Genomic DNA, 16,478 nt, shown 5'->3' with positions numbered 1-16,478 from the left:
CTTCGCTTCGGGCATAGTTACGGTTTTCACATCACCTTGGGCCCATAATTTTAACTGTGCCCCTCATAGCAGTCATTATTTGTATACTATTTCAACCGTCAGATAAACAAAATATTAAGTATTAAGTATTGGAAAATTATAATTTATTAACATACCGACTGCAGCAGAATCTTTGACGTTGTGGTAGTTCACATCAGAAAACTACATGCCAAACGGTTGCCTTCCCCTTAAGCTGCCGGCTGCTCATAATCACTTGTTTCACCTCATACCTGCCAGTGTGATCCATTTTCGCATGGATTCTTTCTTTCTTTCGTCTTTTTTTTAAATGTGCAATTATTTTTTTTTTCGAGGTTCCAGAGGGCATGAATAGAATTGGATAAGGTACATTGATATTCGCATAGCTATGGGAGTAAGCACTGTTATCGCTTTACTTTTTGATCGAGTTTAAAACTTTACCCAATTATTATACTTAATGTACAAATTGGCTCTATAAATCACCTTGCACTGAGTGCGCAGGCTAAATATTCCTTATGATTTCGTGTAGAAATGCATATAACTCCGCAAAAACCCACGTAAATAATTTCGTGTAGGTTTGGTGAGCTCTTGCCATTTCCTTTCCTCGCTTTTAGGCTCGTGATGGGGACCTCCTGATCCCAATGATGAATGTAAGCCGACTTTCAATCTCCCTGGACTTCAGCGAGAATTAGTCATGAAACTTCAAAGAATCGCGTTTTAAGTTTAGGTCGGTAAATCACTCGATGATTAGCAGTTCATATAAGGGTCGAATGTAATGTGGCATGTCCTATCAAATAATTTGATGTGGGAAGACATCCCAAACATTAAAGCTAGATGTAAGGCCAGCACTTACTCCCTTCCAGTAAGTGCAGTATATTCTATAAGTCCAAGTCAGTTAAAACTGGAATAAGTGAAGCACGTTTTGTGTGAATTAAACCGTACTTGGTGCGTCCAGAGGACGGTGGCACCATGCCCCATAGTGGTTCTGGAATCTTAAACAAGAGGATATGTGTTCGAATCCTGCCTGGAACAGACATCCCTGGAGAAAAAATGTTTTACCTCCAATAATGTCACGCCTCGACCAACATTTGGAAAATTAGTACCTTGGCAACTGGTAATGATAACGGTAGAACACTTGACATATGTGACTATTTTAATAATGTGTGTCTTTTAACGTGTCTTAGAGATTTTTCCAAACTTAAAATGTGCACAGTCTGAAAATGAATGGTCTTTTAAAAAGTTATGTGTCAGTTACATCAGGTGGATTACCCACGCGAATAAGCAAGCTTGAAAGTTTTTGCTGTTGAGTACAACATTCAAAAGAGAGTGAGCGTAGGATTTGGCGCCAACCTGAAAGACGTGATACATATCTCTGATATCAACGTCGCTTCCCGAAAATCACTTTTTAGTCTCATTTCAATGCCACAAGAATGGATTTCTGTAGATTGTATTCATTCATTCGTGCTTCGTCTCAGTGGTTTACGGCTTGGCTTACCGTCATGAACAAGTGACGTTATTCAAAGATGCTGTTATTCATTTTAAGCAACTTTATCAATGCAGAGAGCGAGAATTATCGTGGGGAACCTCTACGAAAGACATCGATATCTCACCTGTCGGATTGCATGAGAGATTAGATGGTATCAAAGGCATGCTTAAGATCGTCATTGGGTATACCCCGGACCAGAGTGTCACTCCTTTATGGTAGTTAACCTTCGGGGACACATTGATTAGTAAATAATGTTTTCGGTATTCATTGCATGTACTGTACTCAGTTTCTGTAAATATGAAAATACTTTTCAATGTCTGTGGGGAAAGACTATTTTTGTAATGCTAGGATCTCCCGGGAGAGATAGAAGGCAGAGGGCGTGGTCAAAGGGGAGTTGACAAACTCAGACGTCGACACAGACTTCAGATAGGCTTATAATGGGATGAAGACGATCACAGAGCTAACGGTGCATCATACCGTGAAAATATCAAAGACATTTCATTTTAAATCATCATTACGTCCTTTACCATCTGGTAAAGCCTGTTTCCGTTTTTAATTGTATCGTTCTTTTTTTTAAACTTTAGAATATAGCTGCAAGTTGTACTTTGTCATTCAGTGGACATTAGATCACTAAATGTTTAACCTAATCTTAACCTTAATGTATGTTCGAGTAGGCCTTGAGGTGCCTGAGCTTTTGATCCTAGCAGAATCTTCGTCAGAGGTAAATTTGACAAATGTCAAGTCTAAGCAGACACAATCATGTAATACTACATTTATATCCTGTTGGGCACCATGTCTGTTTGTGTATTACCCATTATCTAGTTATTGATATACCTTAAAATATCTTTATAATGTCCATCTAGCAGGGCATCTCGTAATTGTATTTTGCTCTCATCCATCGGACATTTTGGAGGCCAGATCATTATCTATACCAGGTTCAAATAAGCAGAATTGAAAACTGTCGGGCTTACTTGTATACATTCTACATAATTTGATCTTTATCATAGACTGCACTTTGAACGACTTCTTTATAGTAGGCCTACTTATGACCTGCAAAATCTTTGGTGAAGAGCTATAAGTATTTCTTTTTAGCTGTATTTCGTTCGAAATAAGTTTGTTTGGGACATAAATAGGAATGTGTGAGTGGATGTATGTGTGGGAGTGTGAGACTACGCGTGTATCTCGTGTTCTCCATCTGATTGAATCATTGAGGAGTTCGCTGTGAGAACTCCTCCATTAAATAAAACAAATTGCTTCCCCCGTGTAAGATAATGTCCACACCGTGTGGGTAGAAATCGAAATCGCCCCTGACGTTCAACTTTTCAGCTGTTACTCTGCTAATCCAAGAAAGATGAAAAGTGTGCCGGGCAAAATATTTGTGTCTTTTTCTTGATTTTTCTTGCTATTATTACTGTTCACACATGTGTCCACTTTCCTGTGTTGTGACCACTAGCTTACCCGACGACACCCTTTCTTACAGCTATTCCCCTCCCCCTCCCTCTTCCCCCTCTCCAAGCTAATTTGTTGTTTCCTAGGGGGAGGGAGAAAAATCTGGAGTTGTCGCGCCGCTGAACGTTTAGCGGCAGAGTTGTCTGGCGTTCTTGCAACGGCTGACCTTCCTTCGAGAGCTCAGAGAATGGGAAAAAAAATGAAGAAACAATACGGAAGACTTTTCACGGTGATATTCGACATTGTGCTGAAAAAATCGATTGTTTCTCGACTATCGACCAATCAAAATTCGGCGTGTATGACACTGAGTGCCTGATGCGGTTGTCTATGTTTTATCAGTGATCTTACTCGAAGCATGTAATCATATCAGACAGCCGCAAGGATATAGTTTGAGAAGAGCGCGCGCACTCAACACTGAGTGCGTATGATATGACCCCCTACTTCTTCCATCATGCAACCCCGGATGACGGATGTAACTTTCTGGCGAAAGACAGACACCTGTTAAAAAAGATGATGTACATTCCACTCCTGTGGCCCCTGTAGATAAGGGCAGTAACGGTACCTCGAATAAAGCAGATAATGATGCGCAAGACATGATGACGAGTTTGAAGACCATAGACGAGCAGTGAAATGTGTTGCTTTTAAATTGGTATTGTAACATGGATGACTGACATCTTTAAGGGACAATGCGATGTTTGCCAATCTGGTCTTGTGATTATGACAAAATTAATTTGAGAGGTACAATTGCACTAATACAACGAACCGTCACTTATATCTGCTACACTGCTCCTTGTATTTCAAGTTCAAGTTGTCTATTTCTTGTTGTGTTTATCTTGGCCTGCTTTCCAGTATTCAATGATTTGTCGCGCTGAAATTGTAACTGCAAGCGGCATGAACGTGATCGTGTTGCGTAACCCTCAACCATAAAAATGTCTTTATGTAAATAAACATGATAAATCATATAATGGTTATGACCGTGTGGCAAACAGGTTATGTGTGCAGAAGAACCTATCAAAGACTTCAAAAGTATTGTAATGCTTTCACAGTAGACGACTCTGTCCTTCCCAATCTGAAACAAGGATCTGTGTTCGTAACCATGGTGACTACTCTTCGTTAGGTGGGTTTAGATGCTCGTGATGTCTGTCTGTAGCCTAGAGCCATACTCCAGGGTCTGTCTGTTGCGGCAAAAGCTTGTCATAGTCTTACATCAAGGCGATTCTTTACTTTAATCCTCTCTCTGTGAACATGACCGCTGATTGACATGAGTGCCATACAGAGCTGTTTGAATCTTGAACGTCAGATAACGGTTCGGAGGACGATCCCGGAGTTCAGTGATGGATCGCCCCCCCCCCCCCTCCCCAGCGGATCGCAGTGATTGGCAGCATGGCCTGTAAACGGGATGACATCCTCAGCCCATAACATCGCATCACAGTCTTACGAGTGAGATCTACGAGGAAATGCGGTGTAGTCCCCACGGTAATCCACAAGCTCAGTAAGTTAGCAGGCTTGATGGCAGATCCGTCGGCTGCTCGTCGCCCGTTCCCCTCGCAGACTCTCTGATCCAGGTGCCCTTTGGAGCGATGAAAAGGTGTCCTTCCTCCTGCTAAAAATGTCTTTTTCTTGATGAAATGTGAATTTCCAGTGATGCCAAAAAAGCCCTGAGAAGGGAGTGCCTTGTACTCAAGTGAAAAGAAGTATACAGGACGGAGCTAGGCTAGGATAACGTCAAGTTTTAGTTTGAATACGTCACTACTTAATAGTTTTTCCATCTCCTACCGATTCCTAGTGAAATTGAAAACCAACTCCCCCTAACGAAACATATAAGCCCGATCAGGAACAACAACTAACACAAAAACAGAAGCGCAGAAACCAATTCATGTGGTCTTAATCATGTTAATATACAGTAGTTATGGTGCAATTCAAAGTGTGTCAAGTAATAACCGTTTGAGACTTACGCATGTAACAGAGAGATAGAAAAAATCCCCAGTTTTTCTCTTTATCTCGTCACTTTCATGGTGTTCTTTCATGACGATGGCCGAATTCCACTCCTTTCTGATGTTATTTGGTTGAATCCATATACATGTAAATACTCATATGAATTAAAGGCTTGCAGAGTATGAACAAGCTTGAAGGCTATAAGCCCTCATATCTGTATATCCCGTTGTTTTTTTTTCACCTCGAAAAATATATTCTTACCAAAATACAATTTAGGCAATATATTTTCAAACTTGATTATACGCGACACTGCATGAGATCAAAGTGAATGGAATTTGCACGATTGTCAAAGAGAGCATATGTACTTTGTGGCACACACACACACACACACACACACACACACACACAGAGGTAAAATGTATAATCATGATTACTCCAGATTGCAGTCAAAGCCACAATAACAACAAAATCTTATTAATCTTGCCGAAATCCAGCCCAAATCACTCACCAGATCTGTCCGCATGATTTCATTGTGTCTGGGACATTTCTTATCCGGAAATAGAGGGAAACCGTTATTCGGCAGTTCAAATTTAACCGACATCCTCTAATAATGGTCAAGAACTCACCCCCTATCAACTGTATAATTTTGAGTATGCTACATCAAGTTAGGTTCGTGTTTCTCTTATCTTGTATGGAATCTTCTCCCCCACCCCCCCCCCCATTCATCTCTTTCTCTCTCTATTTACATCTCCATCTTGGCTATATGTTAGTCTATGATGCTATACCCCACGATAGTTTAAGGACGTATGCTTGCCATATTTTCCGTTACATGGTGTACCATCTCTCTCGTTTTCTTTCTCTACCTCTGGTCTACTCTCTAATTGTATTTTTCCCATCTCACTGTCACCCTGTCTATCCATCTGTTGTGTTATATGTCAGTGTGAAACACTATTACGTGTGACAGTTGCGAGGGCGTAGTGTACTTTGCTTATTTTGACGTCTGTGTTTTTCCGCCCCAACCCCCATCTCTAGATATTCCTCACTTAACGTGTAAGTAAGGGCGTATGTGTGTTTTTCCGCACTAGGTTGGCTGGGGGTACGCTTTGGTCTCTGTATTCTCGCTATAATTATATATAGTGAAGACATGAGCAATGATGACTCCACGTAGTAGGCGAACTAGCACCATCTGAGCAATAACGCTGTTGCCTCCGATTTCCTCTGACCGAACATTGCTTAGCAATATGGCTGTATCATCCGATCTGATGCAGCATGAAATAGGGATGCAGAGGAGGTGAAGCAAGATGCCCATGCGCCTTTGCAACATCAGGTCCGCTCTCATGGTGTCCTTTCATTGGTTGTCCATGATGGGTGCTGGTCAACGAAGTAAATATACTGTAGGTCACGAGTACAGAAGAAAATTCCCAATCTCTGGTTTCCAGAACGGTGATGATAACTTTCTGTTTGCTTGTGGTTGATGTCATATGTCATTGTTTCTCCACCCGACCATGCCGACAGTGTGTGAGGAACTTCCCTTTTCTCTTGGTTTCAAACGAGCAATATTGTGAGCGGTCTTCTACTTTCTCACTCTTTTTCTTTTTGTAAGGATGTTTTTTGTCATTCTATCAAAATCTTCATTAACAAAAGTTGAAAGAAAATTGAGTGTTTTCTCTTTCATTCTTCGGTTCATATCCTGTTTATTTATGACCATCTTTCCTGTTGTTTACTTTATTTGATTCAGCCCATTCTTTAACAATTGTTAGATTCGTCCCTCGTCGCCTCCTTAATGACGAAAAACCGTCTTTACAAGTTCAGAAAATTCACATTCTTGCCTCTTCGACCTAAACAAGGCGCCAAGAGTTTTAAAAATTCATCCAGACGATTTATTTGATTTTACACTATGTAGTACGTAAATGCATAGATTTGTGGAACTTACTGTGGACCTTGACCAGACAAACCATTCTGAAAACTCTCAGACATATTACTGTACACTGAGCAAGGATAATGACATAGAGGCTCACGTATTCCAATAATGTAGCGATGTAATCCCACTATAATATCACTTTCTTAACAAGTTTTCCTGTGGAGTAAGTTATGCATACGGACTTTTTTTCTTTTGTTCTGCAGCTTCCATAAGTACGTAATCATGCATTATTTTTTATGTGAAGCTGCTATGTCATCATCCTCGTTCATGGTGATTTGTTATCAATTCTTAAAACATTCATATTCCTCATCCTATAAACACTATAAATTCTAAAATCATGTACCCAGTAAAACAAATTCATAGATGTTCAAACGCACAAGTCTGAAAATCAGCCGGAGATCTCCGTTAACAATCCGTAACTTTGCTCTTTAAATGTAAAGATACCCCCACCCCGCGCCTCTCTCCTCTGTTATGCCTCGGCTACCCTCCCCGTGACCCATTTCCTTGGGCTACCTTTCCATTTTGAGACTCGTCTCATTCACTGCAAGTCAGACAATACATTTCCCGCGGCTATACCCGTGTTTATGTTGGATGATTATGTTGGCAAGAGGGAGTAGATTCGATTTAGCTAGGCGCGATTTGCAGGAAGCGCCATTTTCGGAGTGCGAAATGTACAGTTGTTGGGATTAGGAAACACCCCGATATAGTATTTGTTATCGATTGCTAATTGCGTTAATTATCTTCCTGTCATGCGCGGCGTTGGTCACCTTAAAGTCGAATAACCATCTGTTACAGAACTTTGCAACGGTTGCTATTACAGGCGAAAACGTTCATTGAGGTAGCAATGTTCCTTATGCAAGCCGTAAGGCTTGAACATGTATGAATTTTCATTTAGAAGTGCCGATTGGATTAAGACTCTACCGATGAACTTTTGCGATGAAAAACGAATATAAGTTCTTGATTTACATATGTGTATATATATATATATATATATATATATATATATATATATATATATATAAAACATGCTATTTCCAGCCATAAGGAGAAATGTGGAATAAATGGTAGTTTGGGGGATTTTGATAAAAAGCATAATATTGAGAAAAATGCCAATATTGCCGTTTTTGAAAAATTATGCGTTAATATGGGCTCAAGGAAACATTGAATTGACAAGAGCACAAAATGAATCTGTTACCATTAAATTCTGCATGGTAATGAGAAAATACAACTTTGTTGTTGTTGTTGAGAAAAAGCAGGTATACCTACATTCCCCTAATGATCCGTTTTCTGTGCACATCCAATATATACCCTTTTTATTTATACATTTGTTTTGATCACTGACAATCTCCCCTAAAAATTGTACTGATGGTATACAGTCCTCAATCTACACACACTACGCAAAGAATCTCTGTCCTACTATGGAGTAGTCCTTAGGCCCCAGATCACTGATAAGGCATTGAAAAGCCTTGTCAAAACTTTAAGGGAATCCAAAATTTCCCCTATGGAGCGAATTCTCGTTTTCAGCCGTATATTTCCTCTATGGACCGTTTTGTTATATTTTTTCCTAAAAACGCGCACCTCCTTTACTTCCCCTAATAGGATGAATGAATGAAATATATACTATGGACAGTTGATGAACGGTAGTTCGTGAATTCATAGTAGACGTGTTTATGAGTGTGTGTTTCTGTGTGCATCATAAGGCAAGAACAATGATACCCCAAAGGTTATCATCGTTAGATTAATAGAGTACATCTCAAATCAGACTGTTATGCTGCAATTCTGAATCGTTTTCTATTGAGCTGTATATTGCATGTGACTCATAAGTGATAAAATCAAGACACAAACGTAGGTTATTTTTTTCTTTTTAGCATGTATGCTTAACAGAGACACAGAAAGATATTTAGAGAGGGAGATAAGCGTAATACCATGAAAGTTTGTCGGATTGACATGTGCCGTGGGTTGGTTTTTTCTCCCTCTCCCTATCTCTTTTAATAACGGAGGGGAGGAGAAAGTTAATTTCGAGAAAGGAAACATTCCTTTGTCGCTGTTTTCTTTGAAATATCAGGTTAACAAGCGAAAGATGTAAAGTATTTGGTAAAGTAGTTGTCTTATTTCAACTTCAGGATAACCTAAATTTGGTAAATAACTTTTCTCCATTCTTTCCTTTTTCAGGTTTTTCTGGCGGCCTTGCCGAGACTTGCACTCCGGAGCAAACTTGTAATGGGCACTGCCCCGGAAGCACTTCGAGTAACAGACGCCCTCCTATCTGTTACTGTGACCCTGACTGTCATCAGTTCCGTGACTGTTGCAAGGAACAATCTCAATGCGCCACTGTGCCATTCTCAGGCGAGCCCTGGACGTCGACTCCAACTGGGAGGAACTCAACCAAGAGGGCGCCATACAGTTGTATGTATTTGAAAAATTACCGCGATCTCCGGCGGTGGCTGATAGGTAGCGCTGGACGAGCAGAGATCATGAAACATGGATATTTCCTGATAGCATCTTGTCCTAAACTGAGCACGTCAGATATCTCCGCGAACCATCGAAAGCTCTGCGAGCAGGCGAGGGAGGAGACACTACTCAATACGCCAGTTTTCGATCGGGACGGAGTAACCTATAAGAACATGTTCTGCGCCCTGTGTAACGGCGTACCACTTTCAGACACAACATCCTGGACTGTAGAATATACCAACTGTAATGCATCGTTTAATAGCACGGAGGTATGGACGGAACCACCTCCTGGGGGCGCATTGCCACGATACAGGAAACTATCAGAAGGACTTCATCTGGCAGCTAAACACTGTCACGTGAGCGTCACCGAACCAGCCGACGCCAAACCTCTCCGCAGGTGTTTTCCAGATCTCGTCTCCGATTGTCCGAGCTCATTCCCTGATCACGGAATTCGAACGCTGTGCGGCCTTTACCAGTCGGTCATTGTCACCAACGGAATCTACTACAGGAACAAGTATTGTGCGCAGTGTAACCTGGGAGTGCAAGTCAGGTGCAACACGGTGAGCTACTTACCCTCCGACATAAGGTTCTACTCCCTGCGCATAGTTGCGGATTTTGCGAAAGGACATTATTACGTCATCAACCATGAAGGCGAACGATCGGTAGGGTTTCCGCCTTGCTCAAGCCAAGATCAAATCTTTGACATCTTCCTTGAGAAGTGTCGTGTTATCAACTGTGCCAAAGGCTATTTGACGCCCTTTGGAGATTGCATCAAGATACCCTCAACGATTCCGGTGTCGTGTGGGCCACAGAAAGAGGAGAAAAATGTGCGTATTGAAGCCCAAATTGTCAACAAATTTGGCTTTACACCGAGCGAATGCTCGGATATGATTGATTGGTGGCTCTCGTGTGTGGTAGACTCTGGAAATAATAACATCTTACTCAGGGTGAGCGAACTCACTGGGACGTGTATCATGGACAACGTAAACAGAAAAGCAAACTTCTCGATCACTACACAGAACAGTAGTCATCCCAGCGTGCGTGCGTCCCTCTCTAGTCTCATAGACGTCTTTGCGTCACATTTAGAGTCGCAGAGTATGCCCTGCGATACAAAGTTCATAGATTTTCAGCAAGGATGTATGTTATTGCAGCATGATGCCATAGGGGCTGGAAAATGTCGTGACGTCACAATGAATTCCAGTCGCTCTGTCGATTCGAATGGAAACCAGACAATGGTGACTACAAATCTCAACGTGAACTACCAGGCCAAAATCTTGCAGAATTTGATTTACGTTACGAAGTTTGCCGTCAGTGGCAATCAGTTGGAGTCTGACCAACGAGTCATGGCGTGCAACCGCTTGGCCCTGGACCACGTTCCTTGTGCAGTGGATGCCGCACCTTACAGTGACTTCATGGTCCTCCCAATGACCAACGGCAAGGATCAGCTGAAGTACCTCCCTACGGAAATCGTCATACAGGCCAATCAGTACGAGATCACAGCCAACGGGACTGTTCTAGTCTGTCACGGCGTCCTCGGCAATGTCTCGGCCTCGGTCTCACAGGCTGGCATCCCAATCTTCAGCTTCTCTTCGGCCGAGATCCTCGTTAGTTGCTTCGGCCTAGGGCTGTCTCTGATCGCCATGTTGATCACGTTCGTCACGTACCTGGTCTTCCCCTCCATGCGAAACCTTCCTGGGAAGACCGTCATGTCTCTCATCGTTGCCCTCTTCACCGGGCAGGGATTGTTCCTCTTCGGTGTCGGCGAGACGCACAACGATATCGCATGCACGGTGATCGCCATCATCCTCCATTACTCCTGGTTGAGTGCCTTCTCCTGGACCAACGTCCTGGCTTTCCATCTCTCCAAGAGTCTCGGCTCGCGAGCGAGCTCCATGAGGAAGCCCCCTTTTATCTCGAAAACATTTCTCCTGTACAGCGCCTACGGCTGGGGAGCGCCACTCGTGGTCGTCGCCGTCAGCGTCATAGTCGACTTCGCAAGCAACGCGGACTTCCAGTACGGTACCCACACAAGTTGCTGGATCACAGGCGGTCTGGCCAACCTGCTGGCGTTCGGTGTCCCTGTTGGAGCGACACTGCTGGTCAATGTCGCCATGTTCACGAACATCGTGAGCGGCTTTCTGTCGAGGAGGGCGCCAGACAGTGGGTTGGAGGGAGACATGCGAAGGAGGAGGAAAAACAGGAGAGACACCATGGTGTCTTTTAAGGTAACAATAAGTGTGTGTGTGTGTGTGTGTGTGTGTGTGTGTGTGTGTGTGTCAACTGAGATAACGATAAGATTCCTGTGTTCTTTCTTTTTCACACAAAGCCTGCTGTTTATACGCGACGTGCAATTGTAGTGCTTATAGCCTACATTCTCTGACACTGGCTTTTTTACTCTGCATGCAATATTCTGCATACCATGGTTTTTCTGCAAGTGACATTTAAAGCTGCAGAACACAGAGATAGCTTACTAAAATTTTATAGCGACTGCAATGATTTTCGAATGTATATTTTGCTTATGAAACTGTACATCACTCATCTACCTTGTTGGGGGAGGGAAAATGGTAATATGGGTGGTTTGCACGATCCAAGGCTGCATCGTAGGTGGCGCTAGACCATTAACGAAGCGGATCAAATGTATCTCTCCAGGTAGCTGACGAGCGTCTACTCAAAAGGAACAATTACCAAATTAGCACAGACCACAATTATGATTATATTGTTGCAATTTCCTCTTCAAGACTTTTAATAGATTTAGATTTGATTTACACGCTTTGTAACAGATGTCTTAGTAAAAACTTTTTTTCACTTCTTTCTTTACAGCGATAAAACGTATCATCTTCGCCAGAGTCCTGTGGCCTAATTGCAATATAGAGTTTAATAGGAACTTTATAGGACAATGGAACACTAACCCTTCGTTTGTGTTTTAATCGGTCCTTACTATTCTTTTCCACAGATCGCTCTACTGCTAGGCTTTACCTGGTTGTTTGCTTACATTGCTGCATGGGCGGCCATCACAGCGCTGTGGTACGTCTTCATCCTCTTAAACAGCTTGCAGGGAGTCTATATCCTGACCGCTTTCACCTGCAATCGAGGGACGTGTAAACTGTGGAGATCAAAAGTTTTAAGGTAATTTGTTTAGAGAAACTTGAATTGACTTGAAAGAGAAAAATTGAAGACTTATGAACGACGCAATTAGGAGTCTAAAGTTCAATGCTTGTATTTACCTCTCACACTATCATAGGGAACACGTTTTACGTTCTTTCAGCAAAAGAAATCGAAATATTTACGAATCGAATAAGCACGGGATACTCTGCCAATTCTCTTGATATTTTTGAGTTGGTGACAAAGTAATCCTAAACCATTTGTCTTGAAATCACAGACATTGAACAAGTATCGTTAATTGATATCTTTTATGAGTTTCTGCGGGAAAAATACAGCCTTTTTAACCCCCTTATTGCTCGGTCTTATTGTAAGTACGTGATAGGTAAATACGACAACGTAATCCTTGTCTTTCACTGTCTTCCACAGGTGTCGCGAGCGCTGTTCTAAGATCCAACTAAAAACCATGAATAATAACTCGAGTGGACAAAGATGCATCCGAGATGACATGAGCGGAGATATATGCGAGGCGGAAGAGGCGCTCGAAGAGGGCAAAGGTCACGACGAAACGATCGAAGGCAACGCCGATACTCCGGACAAGAGGCTGTCGATCACACCTCTCTGAGTGATGTCCAATCCACGAATAAAAACGGATTGTTCGCATGATACCATGAACGCATCTCCTGAAAAATTAGGATGCTCAAGACTACACGTGGTATAGGAAAACATCACACAGCACTTGCCAACGACCGTCAGTTGTTATAAAGTCAACGGCAAAATTCTCCCACCAGGATTCGCAGACTTCATCTATCAGTACGTCAGATTTTAGTTTCTATATTTGTAGAGTGAAATGGCGGAGACAATGCGAAACCGACAGAAATCCGATTGAGTCGGATCATCGCCATATTGCTGTCATTTTAGAGTCCAATGTCATGAAAGAGTTTGAGTCGGCAAGATATTATTGTAAGCGATTTTCTGCAGATGCACATCATCAACACGGATTATTAAAGCACGTTTGTGAAATGTAAGCGAAGTTTCAATGTTTTTAACGAATATGTTATTGGTGGCAGATTTCCTTTACATTTATAACAATTACGAAGTTGAGGACGAAAAATGTAGGATGGCTAGATGCCTAGATAAAGGAGGAAGGAAGGCATGCATAATGTCGCGCAATGTGCAGAATGAATGTCATGATAAAGCTTGTGTACTGATGAATACTAACTTATTCACATTTTCCAGTGTATCCAGCGCAAGGTCAGTTCACCTGTTTTCACTGAATACAAGTACGTTACCTATTTAGGATGTTTGCACCATTAGTTGTGACGTTGGACGCCATGCGACAAAGATTTGTTGTTGTTGTTGTCAGGAACAACCTTTACTCTGATTGTATGCATAACATTTAAACGTGTTCTTAAAGTTGGCTACTAAGACCATGCTCAGACAAACCAGACAGACCATAATGATGATAATGGAAGGGTAAGAACAGAATGCTGTATGTAATTTCTCTGTAGGTGCCATGTGACGCGTTACGTCAGAGAGGACTTTTAATATGAATCATGTAGGCCTACGGCAGGAAAGATCTATCGTTTCGAACAGTTACTGAGAAACCTCTGAACCTTGATTTGGAGTAAATAAAATTATATTGACTTGCTCTCAAATATTGACAATGTACATGGAAGTGAGATCACTGTCAGATCACCGGTTCTACAAACAATTATTGTGCAAATCGTGATCATGATCAGAAGTTAGTGAATAGAACTTTGAAGGATACTTAAGAATTTGGACGATGAACTCAGTCTTGTGAATTCTGTTCAAAATTATATGAAGAGTTTGTTCGCAAAAACCGATAAGTCCATATTTCCCAAATGGAGATATTTGCGATTAAAGCTCAAGAAAAATAAGGAGAATACTAAGAAATTTTTTACTTCTTTTGACCATAATTTCAAAAATGTACCTTTATATGTAGTGACCAATATATCATTTAAAAGATATTATTTTGTACTTTATGACAGAGACCGTACTTCAAAATCTTCAAAAATGGACTTATCGGTTTTTGCGAACAAACTCTTCATATGCACTTGCATAGGTATATTTCCCCGTGTAAGTTGTCAGTATAAATACGATCCATATTTTTTAAGCCTTTTTATCAATTTACTTTTTCTCTTGGGGTGATTGTTCGAAATCTGTGATCGATCTCAGGCATTGTCAGATGAGACTTGAATGAATGGAAGTGGGACATTATTTTATCCTCGGTATACTACACTGTAGCAGCCACGTCTGTAACTCGGCTCAAGGCTCACTCATGCACTCTGCTGAAACGTTTATATGTGTTAATGTAGGCCTTAAATGTTTGCTTGTGTCTATGTGTGCATGTACTGTGTATGTGACAGTATGTCAAGGATAAATACTACCATCGCTATAGATAAACAGAGAAAGCAATCTGGTTCTGTATGTTTGATACGTCTTGTATTCACTACTATTGAAATCATCAATAGGGAAAGAATCCGTCGCAAATTTGCGACTGAAACGATGACCATGTGGAAAACATGGACACATCAGTGACAGTAAGCAGCAGAATTTAATTTTTTTTTCATGTTCCAGTGGAATTTTGATCGTTTAGCAATCAATGAGGATTATTGTTCCTCAATGCTGCTCTCTGAAGACAGTTTGATTTATATATGTCCGTCTAAATGCGTTTACAGCCACATCATAATATTCTGTCGTTTAATTACACAGATGAGTGTTTGATACATATGCGGCTGTCTCATTTTCAATTTAAACCGAGGACAATTAGCACATGATAACTGTGGAAAACAAGATTTTTGTTCGCTTACTTTGCTGTAGTTTGTATTAGAAATATAGAAATAATGCTTGATTTCAAGTAGTAGTCCGATCTCTACACATTGCTGTTGGTCGTAACGTTGTCTAAACTCATATGGTACAGTTATATACTGAGAAAAAGTGTAAATTTGCGTATGTTTATGCCAATTCATTTGTCATCTAGCCAAGTACACTCTCGCTGTATGATGATGCTGGAATGGGTAAGAACAAAACAAAACAAGACCACGCACAAACAACAGCAACCACAACCCAGCAACAAAACTTGTAGGAATCTTGCTTTCACTATCAATTTTTAACTAAAAAAAAAAAAAAAAAACTTTACTCTCACCATAATACACTGCTAAGCCGTCACAGCAATTATTTTTAATTACACTCCTGCCTGATACGAGGAAATTATAAAGGGTGAATCCTGGTACTTACAGACTTATTTTTGTTAAAGCCTTTAACTAGAACTTTAATTGGTTATTTCGCCACTTCTGTTTGATCAGCAACAATGACAACATTTAGGACCAAGCATCTTATAGTTCTTAAGCAGGAAGCATGGAAAGGTAAAGCGTTTACTGCTTTCTAGAAAATGTAAATATGATATGTTGATGTACTTTTCATTGTAGAATGTTGTAATATAATTGAGAATTGTTAAATATTTATTGAATCTTCTGTAATCTCAGTCTAGTTGGAAGGTCAGATTCGAACAGCATTATGACGTCACTCGAGAAGTGCAAAGGCTGACATACATGTAGGCCTAACATTAAATGGTCTACATAAATACTGTTCTGTGATTGGTCAAAATGGAATCTCGTGACTAATGCTTGTATACAGAACAACTGATGCACAACGATGAAGCTGATTACCAAAGGATGTTATTAAACTTCATACTGACAAAAGCTTACTTGTACAATAATGTGTATGATGAGTGTCGTGTAAGTACGGTTTAGTATCATCCGCTTTTCTATAATATTTACTGTCTTTATATAACATACACCTAGTTATCCCATGTACACATTACCTTAAAACTTTTGAACAACTTAAGACAGACGAAGATATTCACCCCATCACACATTTGCACGTGTTGGCGCTAATATTATTTCATAGATGGTATATAGAGCATATCACATCACCGTAAGGCAATATTCTCTTGTAACATATAAATGGCATAATTCACCACTATGTTATGATTGGAAGGCGTCTTATGGGCTGAACTTTCGGTACTTTCTCTTTCTCTTTCAGTACTTTCTCTACACATCAGTAGAACTTAATGATGAGATAACATAGTCAACAGCT

General features: G+C 40.9%; 1 protein-coding gene across 1 annotated transcript in view; it reads left to right on the top strand.

The window, feature by feature from the left end:
• The window catches only part of LOC139719567 (uncharacterized), a 54,177-nt gene extending 41,196 nt beyond the window's left edge, over positions 1–12,981 (top strand). Inside the window, exons 2-4 of the mRNA XM_071630979.1 lie at positions 8,979–11,482; positions 12,211–12,383; positions 12,786–12,981. Coding sequence (XP_071487080.1) covers positions 8,979–11,482; positions 12,211–12,383; positions 12,786–12,981 — 2,873 coding nt within the window. The remainder of the gene's footprint in view (positions 1–8,978; positions 11,483–12,210; positions 12,384–12,785) is intronic.
• Positions 12,982–16,478: the final 3,497 nt, after the last annotated feature.

Source organism: Diadema antillarum, unplaced genomic scaffold (genome assembly GCF_040938485.1).
Source record: "Diadema antillarum isolate AM-2024a unplaced genomic scaffold, OU_Dant_1.0 scf00000009, whole genome shotgun sequence".
Lineage (NCBI taxonomy): Eukaryota > Metazoa > Echinodermata > Echinoidea > Diadematoida > Diadematidae > Diadema > Diadema antillarum.
This window is presented reverse-complemented; position numbering and strand designations above follow the sequence as displayed.